The sequence below is a fragment of the Pipistrellus kuhlii genome, unplaced genomic scaffold (assembly GCF_014108245.1).
Source record: "Pipistrellus kuhlii isolate mPipKuh1 unplaced genomic scaffold, mPipKuh1.p scaffold_m20_p_22, whole genome shotgun sequence".
NCBI classification, from domain to species: Eukaryota; Metazoa; Chordata; class Mammalia; order Chiroptera; family Vespertilionidae; genus Pipistrellus; species Pipistrellus kuhlii.
Genome location: NW_023425521.1, coordinates 12,014,256 through 12,027,598, shown reverse-complemented (window position 1 = coordinate 12,027,598; position 13,343 = coordinate 12,014,256). Strand labels below are relative to the sequence as shown.

The 13,343-nt window shown below is 49.1% G+C and overlaps 1 protein-coding gene across 1 annotated transcript in view; it reads right to left on the bottom strand.

The window, feature by feature from the left end:
• Window positions 1–13,343, bottom strand: part of ZNHIT3 (zinc finger HIT-type containing 3) — a 16,899-nt gene extending 3,556 nt beyond the window's left edge. The window contains exons 1-3 of the mRNA XM_036450749.2: window positions 13,293–13,343; window positions 2,125–2,309; window positions 1,952–1,983 (exon numbers count right to left, since the gene is read on the bottom strand). Coding sequence (XP_036306642.1) covers window positions 1,952–1,983; window positions 2,125–2,306 — 214 coding nt within the window. The 5' untranslated portion in view covers window positions 2,307–2,309; window positions 13,293–13,343. The remainder of the gene's footprint in view (window positions 1–1,951; window positions 1,984–2,124; window positions 2,310–13,292) is intronic.

The window sequence follows — 13,343 nt, the reverse complement described above, 5'->3', positions numbered from 1 at the left end:
CTGGCAGAAGAAAGATGTGTGGCTAGCCCCAACCCTTAAGATAGGGTCAGGTGCAAGGAGATGGTGATGAGCCAATGCCAGCAGACTGGTGGCTGGAACACAAGAGGAGAAAGCAGGAGCAGAAGTATGCCACACCCGGGCCAGGCCGTTACAGGTGTTTCTCAGCAAGAGTGCTACTGTGTTTAGGGTGGAAAGGTCTTCAATGCTGTAAGTCTCACACACCACAAGGTGTCTACTGGAATCAATACCAACTACCTGAAGTACCACCGACTCCTCCTCAGATACTGTAACAACAAAAACTTTGTGAAGAAGTATCTCCCTAAGGAGAACAACACCCAGGTAAGAACCACTGATGTACTAGAGAGAATGGCCTTTTTAACAAGGGAGTGAAGTGCTCCAATTCACATTTCAGAACTCACCCTGGCAGCAGGCGGCCACACAGGTAAGAGGTCTGACAGCGTTCTCAGAGGGGCCTCACCGGATTGCAAGGTAAGAGGGAAGTGCACCCAACCCTTTCCAGCAAAATAGTTATCTTCTTTCCTATCTTTAGTTGAAGATTTATTTATTTATTTATTTTTAAATATATTTTATTGATTTTTTACAGAGAGGAAGGGAGAGGGATAGAGAGTTAGAAACATCGATGAGAGAGAATCATCGATCAATTGCCTCTTTCACACTCCCTTTGGGAAAAAATGCCCGCAACCAACCTTGACCAAAATCGAACCTGGGACCTTTCAGTCCTCAGGCCGACACTCTATCCACTGAGCCAAACCGGTTTCGGCTGAAGATTTATTTTTTAAAATATATTTTTATTGATTTCAGAGAGAGAGAGAGAGAGAGAGAAACATCAATGATGAGAGATTATCATTGATCAGTTGCCTCCTGAATGCCTCCTACTGGGGATCCAGCAACCCTGGCTTTTTTTTTTTTTTTTTTTTTTTTTTTTTTTTTTTTTTTTTTTTTTTTTTTTACAGAGAGGAAGAGAGAGAGGGATAGAGAGCTAGAAACAGCGATGAGAATCATCTATCAGCTGCCTCCTGCACCACCTCCCACTGGGGATGTGCCCGCAACCAAGGTACATGCCCTTGACCGGAATCGAACCTGGGGCCGGTTTCGGCAACCCCAGCATTTTTCCCGACCAGGAACTGAGCCACGGAATCCAACCCAACCGTGACCTCCTGGTTCATAGGTCCACACTCAACCCCTGAACCACGCCGGCCAGGAGTAGGTTTCTTTTGAGATACTCCAGAGATCTTAGAAAAAAGGCGGGAGGTGGGGGCCGGGGTTGGAGAGAAAGGCATGAAGCATACTGCTGTAAAGCAGAGATTGGAGAGGATGAAACAACTAATGGGGGAAAAGGGAGGGGAGGCATCTATAATACTACCAACGATAAAGATAAATAAGTAAACAGAAACTAAACGAGGAACTTTACCATGAATCAACCAATCATGAAGCCGTGGGAAAGGGTCCCCCAGGGCTGAGAAGAGGCGCTGGAGAAAGTTAAAATGTACACTTGACAACATTAACAACCAAGGACACACAGCTCCTTACTGTAAGGAGATCTACCTCACTGTTTCTAACAAGACATTATTTAGAAGGATGTTCTCGTTAACGTCAGCCAGCACAACTTGGCCCAAATGATGATGAGGAATACAAAGATGAAATAGCTGGGTTGACTTTTTCCGGCAAAAAAACGATCAGCTCTTTTTTAAAGACACACCAAAAATGGATAGCACGTAGAAGAAAAGACAGAGCAGAAGGTTTGGACTGTTCAAAATCCAGAGAAGCATTCACAGGCAGAGGTGTCCCCAAGAGAGCCGACAGGATCCGGCGCGACAAGACCCGGAGGGGCGGGGGCCTGAGGGGAGAACAACCCCGAGACCCGGGCGGGACGTGGGAGCCGCCTCACACGAGGGAGGCCCGGGCCGAGGTGCGGACGCGGGGGCCTTACCTCGGTGCTTCCGGAAGCAGTTCACGGAGCAGCTGGAATAGAACCGAGAGGGCATTTCAGCTCAAGCCTGGCGCACCCTCCCGCGTCCCCGCCCGGCCCCCCACACTACCCCCGCCGCACCCCCGCCCGGCCCGACACTCGCGACTCCCTCCCCCACGATGTCCGGCACTTACTAGGGCACGCGGCAGGCGGGGCAGCGGTATTTGGGCTTCTCCAGGCAGATCACACAGACGACGGTGCCACCACTGAGCGACGCCATGGTCTCCCGCGCCCGCCGCGCGCGGCTCCGGCGGCGGGTGCCACGTGCTCGCTGTTTCTTCCGCCTCCCGAACCAGGACCAATCGGCGCGCAGCATTTACTGGCAGACAAAAGCAATAGATTGATCCTGTTTACTGTTCCAGGCCCAATCAGTAGAGAGCCGATACACTCGATGTGCATCCAGGAACTGCCTCAGAGGTTTTCCTTGATGGGATCACATCCTGGAAGAACTTGTCAGTAGCCCTGTCTGTCTGTCCATAAGCGGCAGCATGGCTTGGAACAAGTCATCGGCACTCTCCAGTTCTGTCGCCCCACATTTCCTTTTCTGATGTGGACTTTCTGAATCTTTTTTTATTTTTAAATATATTTTGATTTTTTACAGAGTAAGGGAGAGGGAGAGAGAGTTAGAGACATCAACCAGTTGCCTCCTGCACACCCCCTACTGGGGATGTGCCCGCAACCAAGGTACATGCCCTTGACCTTGACCAGAATCGGACCTGGGACCCCCTCAGTCTGCAGGCCGACGCTCTATCCACTGAACCAAACCAGTTTGGCGGACATTCTGAATCTTACACAGGCTTTGGGTTCTCCCCTATTTTGCCATTTGCTTATCTTCAGTAAATGAAAAGTCCAGCCATTGGTCAAACCTCTGTTAGATCACGTGACACACACAAATGCTCTTCCCATCCTAGGCCATTTTTCTTCGAGGAAAGAAAGATGAGGCTTGGTCAGTGACAAATGTTTACTGAATCTAATTGTGAGTCCTGCTATGGCCACATGCTGGGCTGGGACACCCAGAGATTATCAAAGGTTGTCTCTGGCCTCTGGGAGCTTAGGGCTTAGAGTGAAGGACGCAGGGGGAGGTTGGAAGGAAGAGACTCAGTTTTAGAGTCATGCTGACACTAGCCTGCACTTGCATGGCCCTGAGAGGGAGTGCCTCCTTACATTTTGCACCCTTGGCTTCTCACTCACCTCACCTCAGCCCATAGTGGGATAGATTAGCCAGGTAAGAGAAGGGTGACTTCTGGCCCAAAGGTGGGAATCCTGTCCTACTGAGTCCAGATAGGTGAGCTCTGATGAGCCTTGAATGCCACCTCAGGCTTTAGGAATAGACAAATTCACACTTTATTGGGAGTCTCCCTCCTCCTCAAAGCCCTGAGCATTGCCCCATGTGAGTGGTGCCCTCACCCTAAGTGCTCCCCCATTTTGTTGGCTCATCAACCCTCAGGATCCCAATACAAGGTCCCCCATGACTTTTAAAATCTGTGTTAATGCATCTGCTACAACCAAGGCAGCCATTCTAGTCTTAGCTCAAACCCCTCCCTGGCTGTGTGACCTGGAAAGATTGATTATCCTCTCTGAGCTCCCTCATCTATTAGATATCCAGACCTATATTCCCTATCTGTTGTGAGGCAAAGCGGAGACCATGTATAAAAAGGTTTATCATCTGAAGCACTACAAAGAGTTATTTCCAGGATATCTAACACATTTCTGTAACTCTCCTGGAGCTCCAGTCCAGACCACATGAGCTCAGGCCCCAGGCCCCAAGTCCCAGGTTTCTGCTGTCAGCCTCTGAGCTGTGCTGGCCCTGGGCATGAGTGACTATCCATCCTTCCTTTGGCTGTGCCAGACTGTCGGGAGGACGCTGTCCAGTCCTCAGTGCTGAACCGTCAAGTCCTCTCTGGCCGCCTCCGTGTGCTACTGTCCCTACCTCCAGCCTCCAACTAGGTGCCCAGGCAAAATCCAAGATGCATCCACAATGACCCAATAATCTGCAGTGTTCTTTGTATTCCTCAACAATTGTGACTACCACTGGTTTCAATCAGAGGTATCCCAGAAGATCTGTGTTTGCCTGGGAAGGCCAGATAGAAGGTGAGGGACTTGTGAGACCACACTTAAATCCCGTGCCCTGTCTGGCACCGGTAGAAATTTGCCCATTATGGACATCACCACTGCCCTCTCCAGACTTTTCTTGTGAAAAGTTTACACAATTCTCAGGGGTTCAACCCCACCCACATCCATACCACACTGACTCCCCTAACTTTGGGTCCAGGAATAGTGACTCCAGCAAAAACAAAAAATTCCTGGGATTGCTCCCATGCACATTTTACATAATAAAAAACAGCCCTCCCTCTACGCTGGGAGACCCAGAATAGCCTCACCCCTCCTGCTCCAATGTCCAGAATAGGAGGTGGCTCAGCTGTGATGCCAAAGAAATTGAGAAACATCAAGAAGCCACGGAAGACCCGTCCAACTCCTCCGGGCAGTGGCCAGTTCAGAGAAGAATGACAGGTATGACTCCAGGCCCAGCAATGTCCACACCGATGCGGACGCCCATGGTGGCACCCTGGCTCCCCTGGATCTCCACCATGCCCATCCTAGCAACTGTCTCGCGCCTCCTTAGCGTCAGCCTGAGCAGTGCCGGCATGGAAAGGCGAGGTAATAATCCTGGTTTTCAGAGATACGGGCCCTGGCAGGCGCTGTCCAGCGCGTCTCAGGCAAGCCAATCCTGGGGCTAACTCCTAAGAGTCGCTCGGGGATGCCCAGGCCTGACGCCCATCACCGCCAGAGGGCGCTCCAGGTAGAGCTTCGGCCCTGGTGCAGCAGCGCTCGCGCCGGATCTTGCGGGGAAGACAAGACTGTCTCACCGCGCAGGCCAGAGTAAGTCCGGACCTGGGCCCGCCGCACCTCGCACATCGCCGAGTGACGGGGAAAGAGCCGGAAGCGCGGCGAGGAAGCAGACGACCGATGGGCAAGAGTGTCTGGACGAAAGTTAGGCTAGGACTCCAAAAGCAATTGGCTGTCCAGGGGCAGTTCCCCAAGTGACTATCGCCCCACGCTCCCTGTCAGCCCAGAGGGTGGAGGCCACCTACATTAGTCTTAGGAAAGTTTAATCTGGAGCTTTTGAGTTACTAACCAGGGCATGAGCCACTGCCCTGCACATTCCCTCAATGCCATGATGGGGCAGGCGGATCCATCTAATCAGCCCACATGGGCTACTCCGTGCCCTTATCAGAGTCCAGGGGTTAAGGTCAGACTCTTTGTGCGGCCTTGCTAAATCTCAGCTTCTCTCTGCAGTTCTAACACCTCTATTCCTGCCCCCCAGTATGGAGATTTTAGGTGAACTACTGTCATGTTCTCATCTGCCCCCTCTGTTTCCCCCTGGTGTTCAGGTGTTCAGGTGAATGAGGTTGCTGGTGGGAGTCAAAAAAAGGAGGCCTGCGGTTCTGGTGGAGTGGTCCCAATGATTGATTTCCAACTCTCCGCATGTTATTTTATAGTTATGACATGGTATTCATTCCCCAGCTCTAGACAATGACAGTCTGTCCTACAGTTAGACTTCAAAGAGAACTTCCAAGCAATAAAAGGGTTAGAGAATAAGTACCCACAGTCCCAGAAGAACTGGGAAAGTACAAACAGTACAGGTCCCTGCTGTTTCATGAACACACTCACCCTGCCTCCCACTCTCTCCCACTTGCAAATCCACATGGCTCTCCTTAGGACAAACAGAGATCAAAGGAATCAGGACTTCCCAACCAGATCCTCCTAGAAGCTTCAAAGGGACCCATGCGAAGTATTTTCCGGCGAATAAGACGACTTTTTTTGGGGGGGGGGAAGGGAGGAGTCAACCGAAAATCGGGTGCAAAAGACCAAAATTGCACAAAAATTACCTGCAGATCTTGACGGCAAAGTAAGTCTTTTCTTTGAAGTGGGGGGTAGTCTTATACAGCGAATATAGGCCTAAACCTATGTTTTAACTGTAAAATTAGGGGGTCGTCTTATACACCGGAAAATACAGTATATAATATATTCAGAGAGAGAGAAAGAGAGAGAGAGAGAGTGTTGTGGCCCTGGCTGGTTTGGCACAGTAGCTAGAGTGTCAGCCTGCAGGCTGAAGGGTCCCGGGGTTCAGTTTTGTTAAGGGCACATGCCTAGGTTTCAGGCTCCATTCCCAGTAGGGGATATGCAGGAGGCAGCCAATCAATGATTTTCTCTCATCATTGAGGTTTCCATCTCTCTCCCCTCTCCCTTTCTTTCTGAAATCAATAAACTATATTTTAAAAAAAATAAATATAAAAAAAGAGGTTTTTGGCTGAAACCAGTTTGGCTCAGTGGATAGAGCATCGGTCTGCGGACTGAAAGGTCCCAGGTTTGATTCCGGTCAAGGGCGTGTACATTGGTTGCGGGCACATTCCCAGTAGGGGGTGTGCAAGATGCAGCTGATTGATGATTCTCTCTCGTTGATGTTTCTAACTCTCTGTCCCTCTCTCTTCCTCTCTGTAAAAAATCAATAAAAAATATATATATATTTTAAAAAGAGGTCTTGGGGTGTGGACTGGTCACAGATAAGTCCCAACCAGTCTTGAGCGGCCAGAATTAGGAGAGGGGGAGTTACACATAGAGGTAGCCCTGCACTCCTCTCGCCCCACAAGGATTCCAACCTGTTAAGAATTCTCTCACCACCTGTGCTCGCCCTCTAGGGGCCAAAAAAATCATCTCCACGTCTAACAGCCTTGCCTTCTTTGGCGGTCAGACACCCCTCGCCCACCCAGAGATGTTCTGGCAGGAGCCTCCCGCCGGCCCTGGAGGCGCTGTCCAGCCCGCGGTGCTGAAGCACCAGAGCCCTGACGCCAGAGAACAGATGGCAGTCCTAGCCTGCAGCTGCTATTCCTAACCCGGGCATCGTCCAGACTGGCCTATTAATCTGTACAGATGCTTGTCTGCCTCAGCGGGTTTATACTGGAATTTCCCCCCAGAGATCCGAGCTTTCCTGAGGAGGCCCAAGAATGTCAATGCTTGTCCAGGGGCCTGGAGCCTCAAGAAGTGGAAAGTACCATTCTGGGAGCAGTAGGCATTCACGCACTACCGGCATCTCCACTGCCCTCTTCACACTTGTCGTTTGCGTTGTATGGCTGGGGAGGGCCCACTCACTTTCCAGGAATTCAATTCTTCTTCCCACCTGCACTCAAATCAGCAGGCCCAGCCACCTGAAAGGGGGGAGGGGGAGACAAGCCCTGGGATCCCTCTCATACACATTCCTTGCAGTGAAGATGCTCCAACTCCACTCTGGATGACCACCAGTTTTCACAGACACCCACGACTGCTCTCCTTACCCAATGTTCAGGCAGGCGGGGGAGATCTGGGGTCCCCAGTGAAGGGCTCTGCAACTTGGACTCTAGAGCCTTGCCCTTGAGGGAGAAAATGACATGGCTGCCCCGTGAATTCATCATAATCGTGATGGCAGTGATGTTGGGCAGCATGAAGAAACTGGCATAACTACTAGGGCAGAAACTAGGGGCCGGTAGGATGCCAGAAGGAGCAGACAGGTGGCTGCATAGGTGCCCAGATACCAAGCCCACACTGGGCCTACCATGTCCTGTTGCCCCAGAACCCCATGGGTGACCATTATGGCAGCTCAGGGCATCAGTCAAACCTCAGCTCAGATTGGGAGAGGAATGAGGTACAAGTGGAGGCAAAAGGGTGTATAGCCCTAACCGGTTTGGCTCAGTGGATAGGGCATCAGTCTGTGGACTGAAAGGTCCCTGGTTTGATTCTGGTCAAGGGCATGTACTTTGGTTGTGGGCACATCCCCAGTGGGAGGTGTGCAGGAGGCAGCTGATAGATGTTTCTTCCTCATCGATGTTTCTAACTCTCTATCCCTCTCCCCTCCTCTCTGTAAAAAATCAATAAAATGCATTAAAAAACAAGCAAACAGTGTATAGTGAATCATGTTGCTTGACTCTTGATGTCTGCTCCCTGTCCTTATCCAGGATGCCTGCTGGTGCCACCTGGATGAGTGAAGATGGGCAGCCTGCTGAAGGAACAAACACACCTGTGTGGGCAGGAGTGAGCAGTCCACCAGCAGTTGAAAAAGTCTAACCCCACCCCAACATGTGAGCCCCATACTGTGGCCCCTGTGGCAACAGATTAATAACTAGTGTTGCCCTGGACATCATAGTGACCCCAAAAGACAAAGTGGACATCAGCAAACCCATTAGGCAAATGGGAAGACAGAGGGTCAGAGAAGGCATGGGAAAGTGCTAACACCCCCAAAGACAAACTTCCGGTGTCCAACTCACTCCAACATTATCCCCCGTTCCTTGTTCTCTACTTCATTCACCAAGGATCTGGTGATAATGGAGGTCCTTTCTATCAGACTCAGACAACTCTGATGACCACAGTAATTTAAAACACACACACACACACAACCACTCCAGGGTTCTCAACATAATCCTCTGCGGGGAGAGTAGGAGAGCTAATACCTTAGGGCCAACATGACACCCTTTGGCTGGCCTGACACAGCACATGAACAACACCCAGTCTGACCCGGGGGACAGGTAGGGGCGTGAGGAAGTGCAGGTGCCTCCTCACCCGAGGGGGCTTCAGGCAATGAGCCAGCATGCTGCTTCCACTTCGCACCACAGAGCTGAGCCACAGCTGTGCCATGCTGTTGTTGAGGGGGAAACGCGAATCCAAATACAGCAGGCCTGGCCGAGTGAGGGAATCTGAGGGGCACTGCAGGGGCCACGGGAAGAAGGCCGAGGTGAGAGCCCTCTCCTCAGGTCAGAAGGCGGCAGCCTGAGTGTCCACCTACGAACCGGAAGAAGCCCGCCCTGGGGCACCGGGGGGAGAGGCAGAAGAGCAGGAGTGTGATCCCAACGTGGCGACGCTGGGAAGCACGGAGACGCCAGATGCAGCTCCTCGCAGCAGGGCCTAATGCAGAAACGTGGGCCGAAACCGGTTTGGCTCAGTGGATGGAGCGTCGGCCTGTGGACTGAAAGGTCCCAGGTTCGGTTCCGGTGAAGGGCATGTACCCTGGTTGTGGGCACATCCCCAGTGGGGCGTGTGCAGGAGGCAGCTGGTCGATGTTTCTCTCTCAGCGATGTTTCTAGCTCTCTATCTCTCTCCCTTCCTCTCTGTAAAAAATCAATAAAAATATATTTTTTTAAAAAATGAAAATGCTAGGCCCTCTGTTCAAAAATTGTTAGGCATTTCAGAATATTAAGCCAAGTGCAGCCCCTCTGAAACGTCTTGAGTTCCACAGCCATGAAGCCTACCCATCCCACACAGGTCTCATTAAACTTGCACTGCACTTCAGGTTAATTAGGGGTTACTCATTATGGAAGAGCCACTGCCCCCCACCTCCTGGTTTGCCAGAATAAGGCAGGAGGCAGGGCAGTTTGATCTCACCCTCCCACAGGACCTATGGAGCCGGGAGGTGAGCTATCTATGCAGCTTTGACACCCCAAACCTCAGCCTCTTTCTGCAGCTCTGACACCCCATCCTTCCCCAGGGTATGGGGAGCTGGGGTCACACCTGGAAGAAGTAGGTAAGGTGGGGTCGCTAGAGGAGTTTCTGACACATTCTCAGTGGCTTGCCTCAGTTTCCCTCTGATACCTAAGAGACAGTAGTAGTTCAGGTCTTAAAAGAGGCTGCACGTGGTGGCAGTATCGGCAAGTCTCCGGGAGCAAGCTAAAGTGCTGGGTTTCAGGTGTAGGGCGGACCTAAAGAGCTGCTTTCCAGTTCTCTGTTTGCTATTTTATTACCATTGAGTGGTGTCCTCCCCACAACTGAGACAGCTGGAAGAACTTCCAAACGGTACATGGCCCGGAACTGTAGGAAAAGCAGGGGCAGCAGAGGGCGCCATTGTGCCAATACAACCCTGGAGGAGGCACCCGCAGGCACTCATTTTTCTCACACCCTCTCTGCACAGGCTAGTCAGCCAGGCCAAAGGGAAAAGGGAAACTGAGACAGGATGTGGAACGGCTAAGCAGTTTACAGCCCTCTAGTAAATCACAAAATCTTATCTTCCCTAACCAAGGACACGAAGAGTAAATGGTTTACACTTCTCCCCAATGACAGGATAGATAGCATAAATCAAGATAACAGAAATCAAGCAGAGTGCCATTTGTGCCAACCACACCCAAGGACAGATGAAACCAGGGGAATAAATCTCATTTTGGCACTTCAGCATAAAGCTGATGCAATACTCTATTGAGGTCCTCCCCTAAAATCCCACCTTTTGAAAACAGACAAGAATCCTCAAGACAAAGGCCCAGCTCAGGCTCTCTCTGGAGCATGTCTGTGCCTTTCTTCGCTCTCATTTGTGCATCTTTACTTTTCTTTTCTGAACTCCTAAGGGTCCCTATGAGACATGCACCTGAGGGAGCTCTCGTCCTGGGCTCACCCCTGAGCTTGTCTCCTGGGCCCCCTTTACTCTGATTTTTCCGTGAATGAAGGGCAGCACCACCATGGCTCACTGCCTTCACTGTGACTGACTTCTCAGCGAGTCCACGCAGCCTGGCGTGGCCCACTTCTTTTCTATAACGTTTCTGGAGAGCCAAAGCCGAGTACTGCACAGGCTCTCTCTTATTGCTTCTTCTATGCTAAGCCTTTCCATATCTCACTGTCCCCAGCTTTAATACACATACTCTCAAAATCACCTGGACACTTGTACACAGATAATAATTTTAAAAAATATATATTTTATTGATTTTTTTACAGAGAGGAAGGGAGAGAGATAGAGAGCTAGAAACGTCGATGAGAGAGAAACATCGACCAGCTGCCTCTTGCACACCCCCTACCGGGGATGTGCCTGCAACCAAGGTACATGCCCTTGACTGGAATCAAACCCGGGACCCTTCAGTCCACAGACCGACGCTCTACCACTGAGCCAAACCAGTTTCGGCACAGATAATAATTTAATAAAAAAATTAGATTAAAAAAAATAAATTAATTTTTTTTAAAAAGAAAAGAAATCACCAGGACTCATCTTGTGAAATCTTTCCTGCATGAACACACACACTACTGGCGGGCCTGAGGCAGACTCGCTCTAGGCCCAGTCCCCTTTCAGTGACATTTCTACCCTGCAGACCTACAGAGAAACACCTGTTACTACACACACACACACACACACACACACACTCACACACTCCCCCTCACCCCCTCGTTTTACAGGCACATCAGAAATCAAAGAGTTACAACTCCAAGTTCAGATTCTCCAAACAGCCTCCGAGGGTCCCTTAAAGAGTGGTATCTCCCAAATCTTTTGCCCTGATCCTTATCCCACCTCCAAACTACTTTCATGAGCTGACGCTAGTTCTCCTCAGTGAGGAGCTGGGGAGAGAAACTGGGACCCCAGTTACCTTTCCCAGCCGGTGGCCCTGCCCCTCCACTGGGGAGATGCTCCCTTCATTCTCATTTTCCATGGAAAGTGAGCTGACACAATTTGTGTGAAGAAAGAAAGAAAGAAAGAAAGAAAGAAAGAAAGAAAGAAAGAAAGAAAGAAAGAAAGAAAGAAAGAAAGAAAGAAAGAAAGAAAGAGAGAGAGAGAGAAAGAAAGAAAGAGAAAGAAAGAAAGAAAGAAAGAAGAAAGAGAGAGAGAGAGAGAAAGAAAGAAAGAAAGAAAGAAAGAAAGAAAGAAAGAAAGAAAGAAAAAGAAAGAAAGAAAGAAAACAGACCAGAGGGAGTCACTTTTGCTAAGCCATATCATTAAACCCAAAATTTAATAACTAACCTAATTCAGTTTCAGCCTTTTCCAGGAGTAGAATTTTAAACCAATCAGCCTGGAATTTCCTGATCAGACACTTCTGCATAAGACCTCCTGCCTGAAATAATCCTCTCTCTTAATCCCACCTCTTTCTGCTTACAAAAACATTCCACTTTGCACAACTCTTTGGAGTGCCTCTCTGCTTTCTAGATGGGATACTGCCTGCTAAAGAGAAAATCACAGGCCCAAAATGCCATCCCTCATGCTAAAAGCCCATTGTAACCAAACTGAGATTTAATACCTGATTTAAGTGCAGTTTCAACATCTCACAGGAATGTAATCACAATGCACCGGCCTGGAGTTTTCTGGTCAACCACCGGCAAGGCTCTCCCCAACCGAAAAGAAAGATATGTCCTGGCCTCAAAATAATCCTTTTTTGATTTTGTTACCCTTGCCCGATCCTTCTTCCTATAAAAACCTTTCATTTTGTATCCCCCCTCCCCGACCGAACCCTTCTAGTTGTTAGATGGGGTGCTACCTAACAGATAAATTGCTGAATAAAGGACAACTAAATCTTTAACGTTACTCATTTAACATGCCTGATTAAGGCCACAATACTAGCCTCAGTGAGTTCAAGAAGATTGAAATCATATCAAGCATCCTTTTCATCATAATGGCATGAAAAAATACAAATATGTGGAGACTAAACAACCACTGAATCAAAAAGGAAATCAAACAAGATATCAGGAACTATCTTGAATAAATGAAAATGAAAACACAACTTTTCAAAATTTATAGGATGCAGCAAAAGCAGTTCTGCGGTTCAGAGCTATAGAGACCTACCTAAACAAACAAGAAAAATCCCAAGTAATCCAACTCTACACCTAAAGGAATTAGAAAAAGAAGAACAAACAAAACCCAAAGTAAACAGATGAAGGGAAATTTTAAGATCAGAATGAAAATAAATGAAATTTTAAAAAGCACAACAGAGCCGAAACTGGTTTGGCTCAGTGGATAGAGTGTTGACCTACGGACTGGAAGGTCCCAGGTTCGATTCTGGTCAGGGGCATGTACCTTGGTTGCGGGCACATCCCCAGTGGGGGTTGTGCAGGAGGCAGCTGATCCATGTATCTCTCTCATCAATGTTTCTAACTCTCTATCCCTCTACCTTCCTCTCTGTAAAAACTCAATAAAAATATATTAAAAAGCCAAAGCTGGTTTGGCTCAGTGGATAGATCGTCAGCCTGCGGACTGAAGGGTCCCAGGTTCGATTCCGGTCAAGGGCATGTACCTTGATTGTAGGCACGTCCCCAGTTGGGGCTGTGCAGGAGGCAGCTGGTCGATGTTTCTCTCTCATCAATGTTTCTCCTCTCTATCCCTTTCCCTTCCTCTCTATAAAAAATTAATTATATATATATATATATATATATATATATATATATATATATATATATATATTTTTTTTTTTTTTTTTTTTTTTTTTAAAGCACAACAGAAAATATCAGTACAGCCGGGACCGGTTTGGCTCAGTGGATAGAGCATCGGCCTGCAGACTGAAAGGTCCCAAGTTCGATTCCGGTTAAGGGCATGTACCTTGGTTGCGGGCACATCCCCAGTGGGGGGTGTGCAAGAGGCAGCTGATCG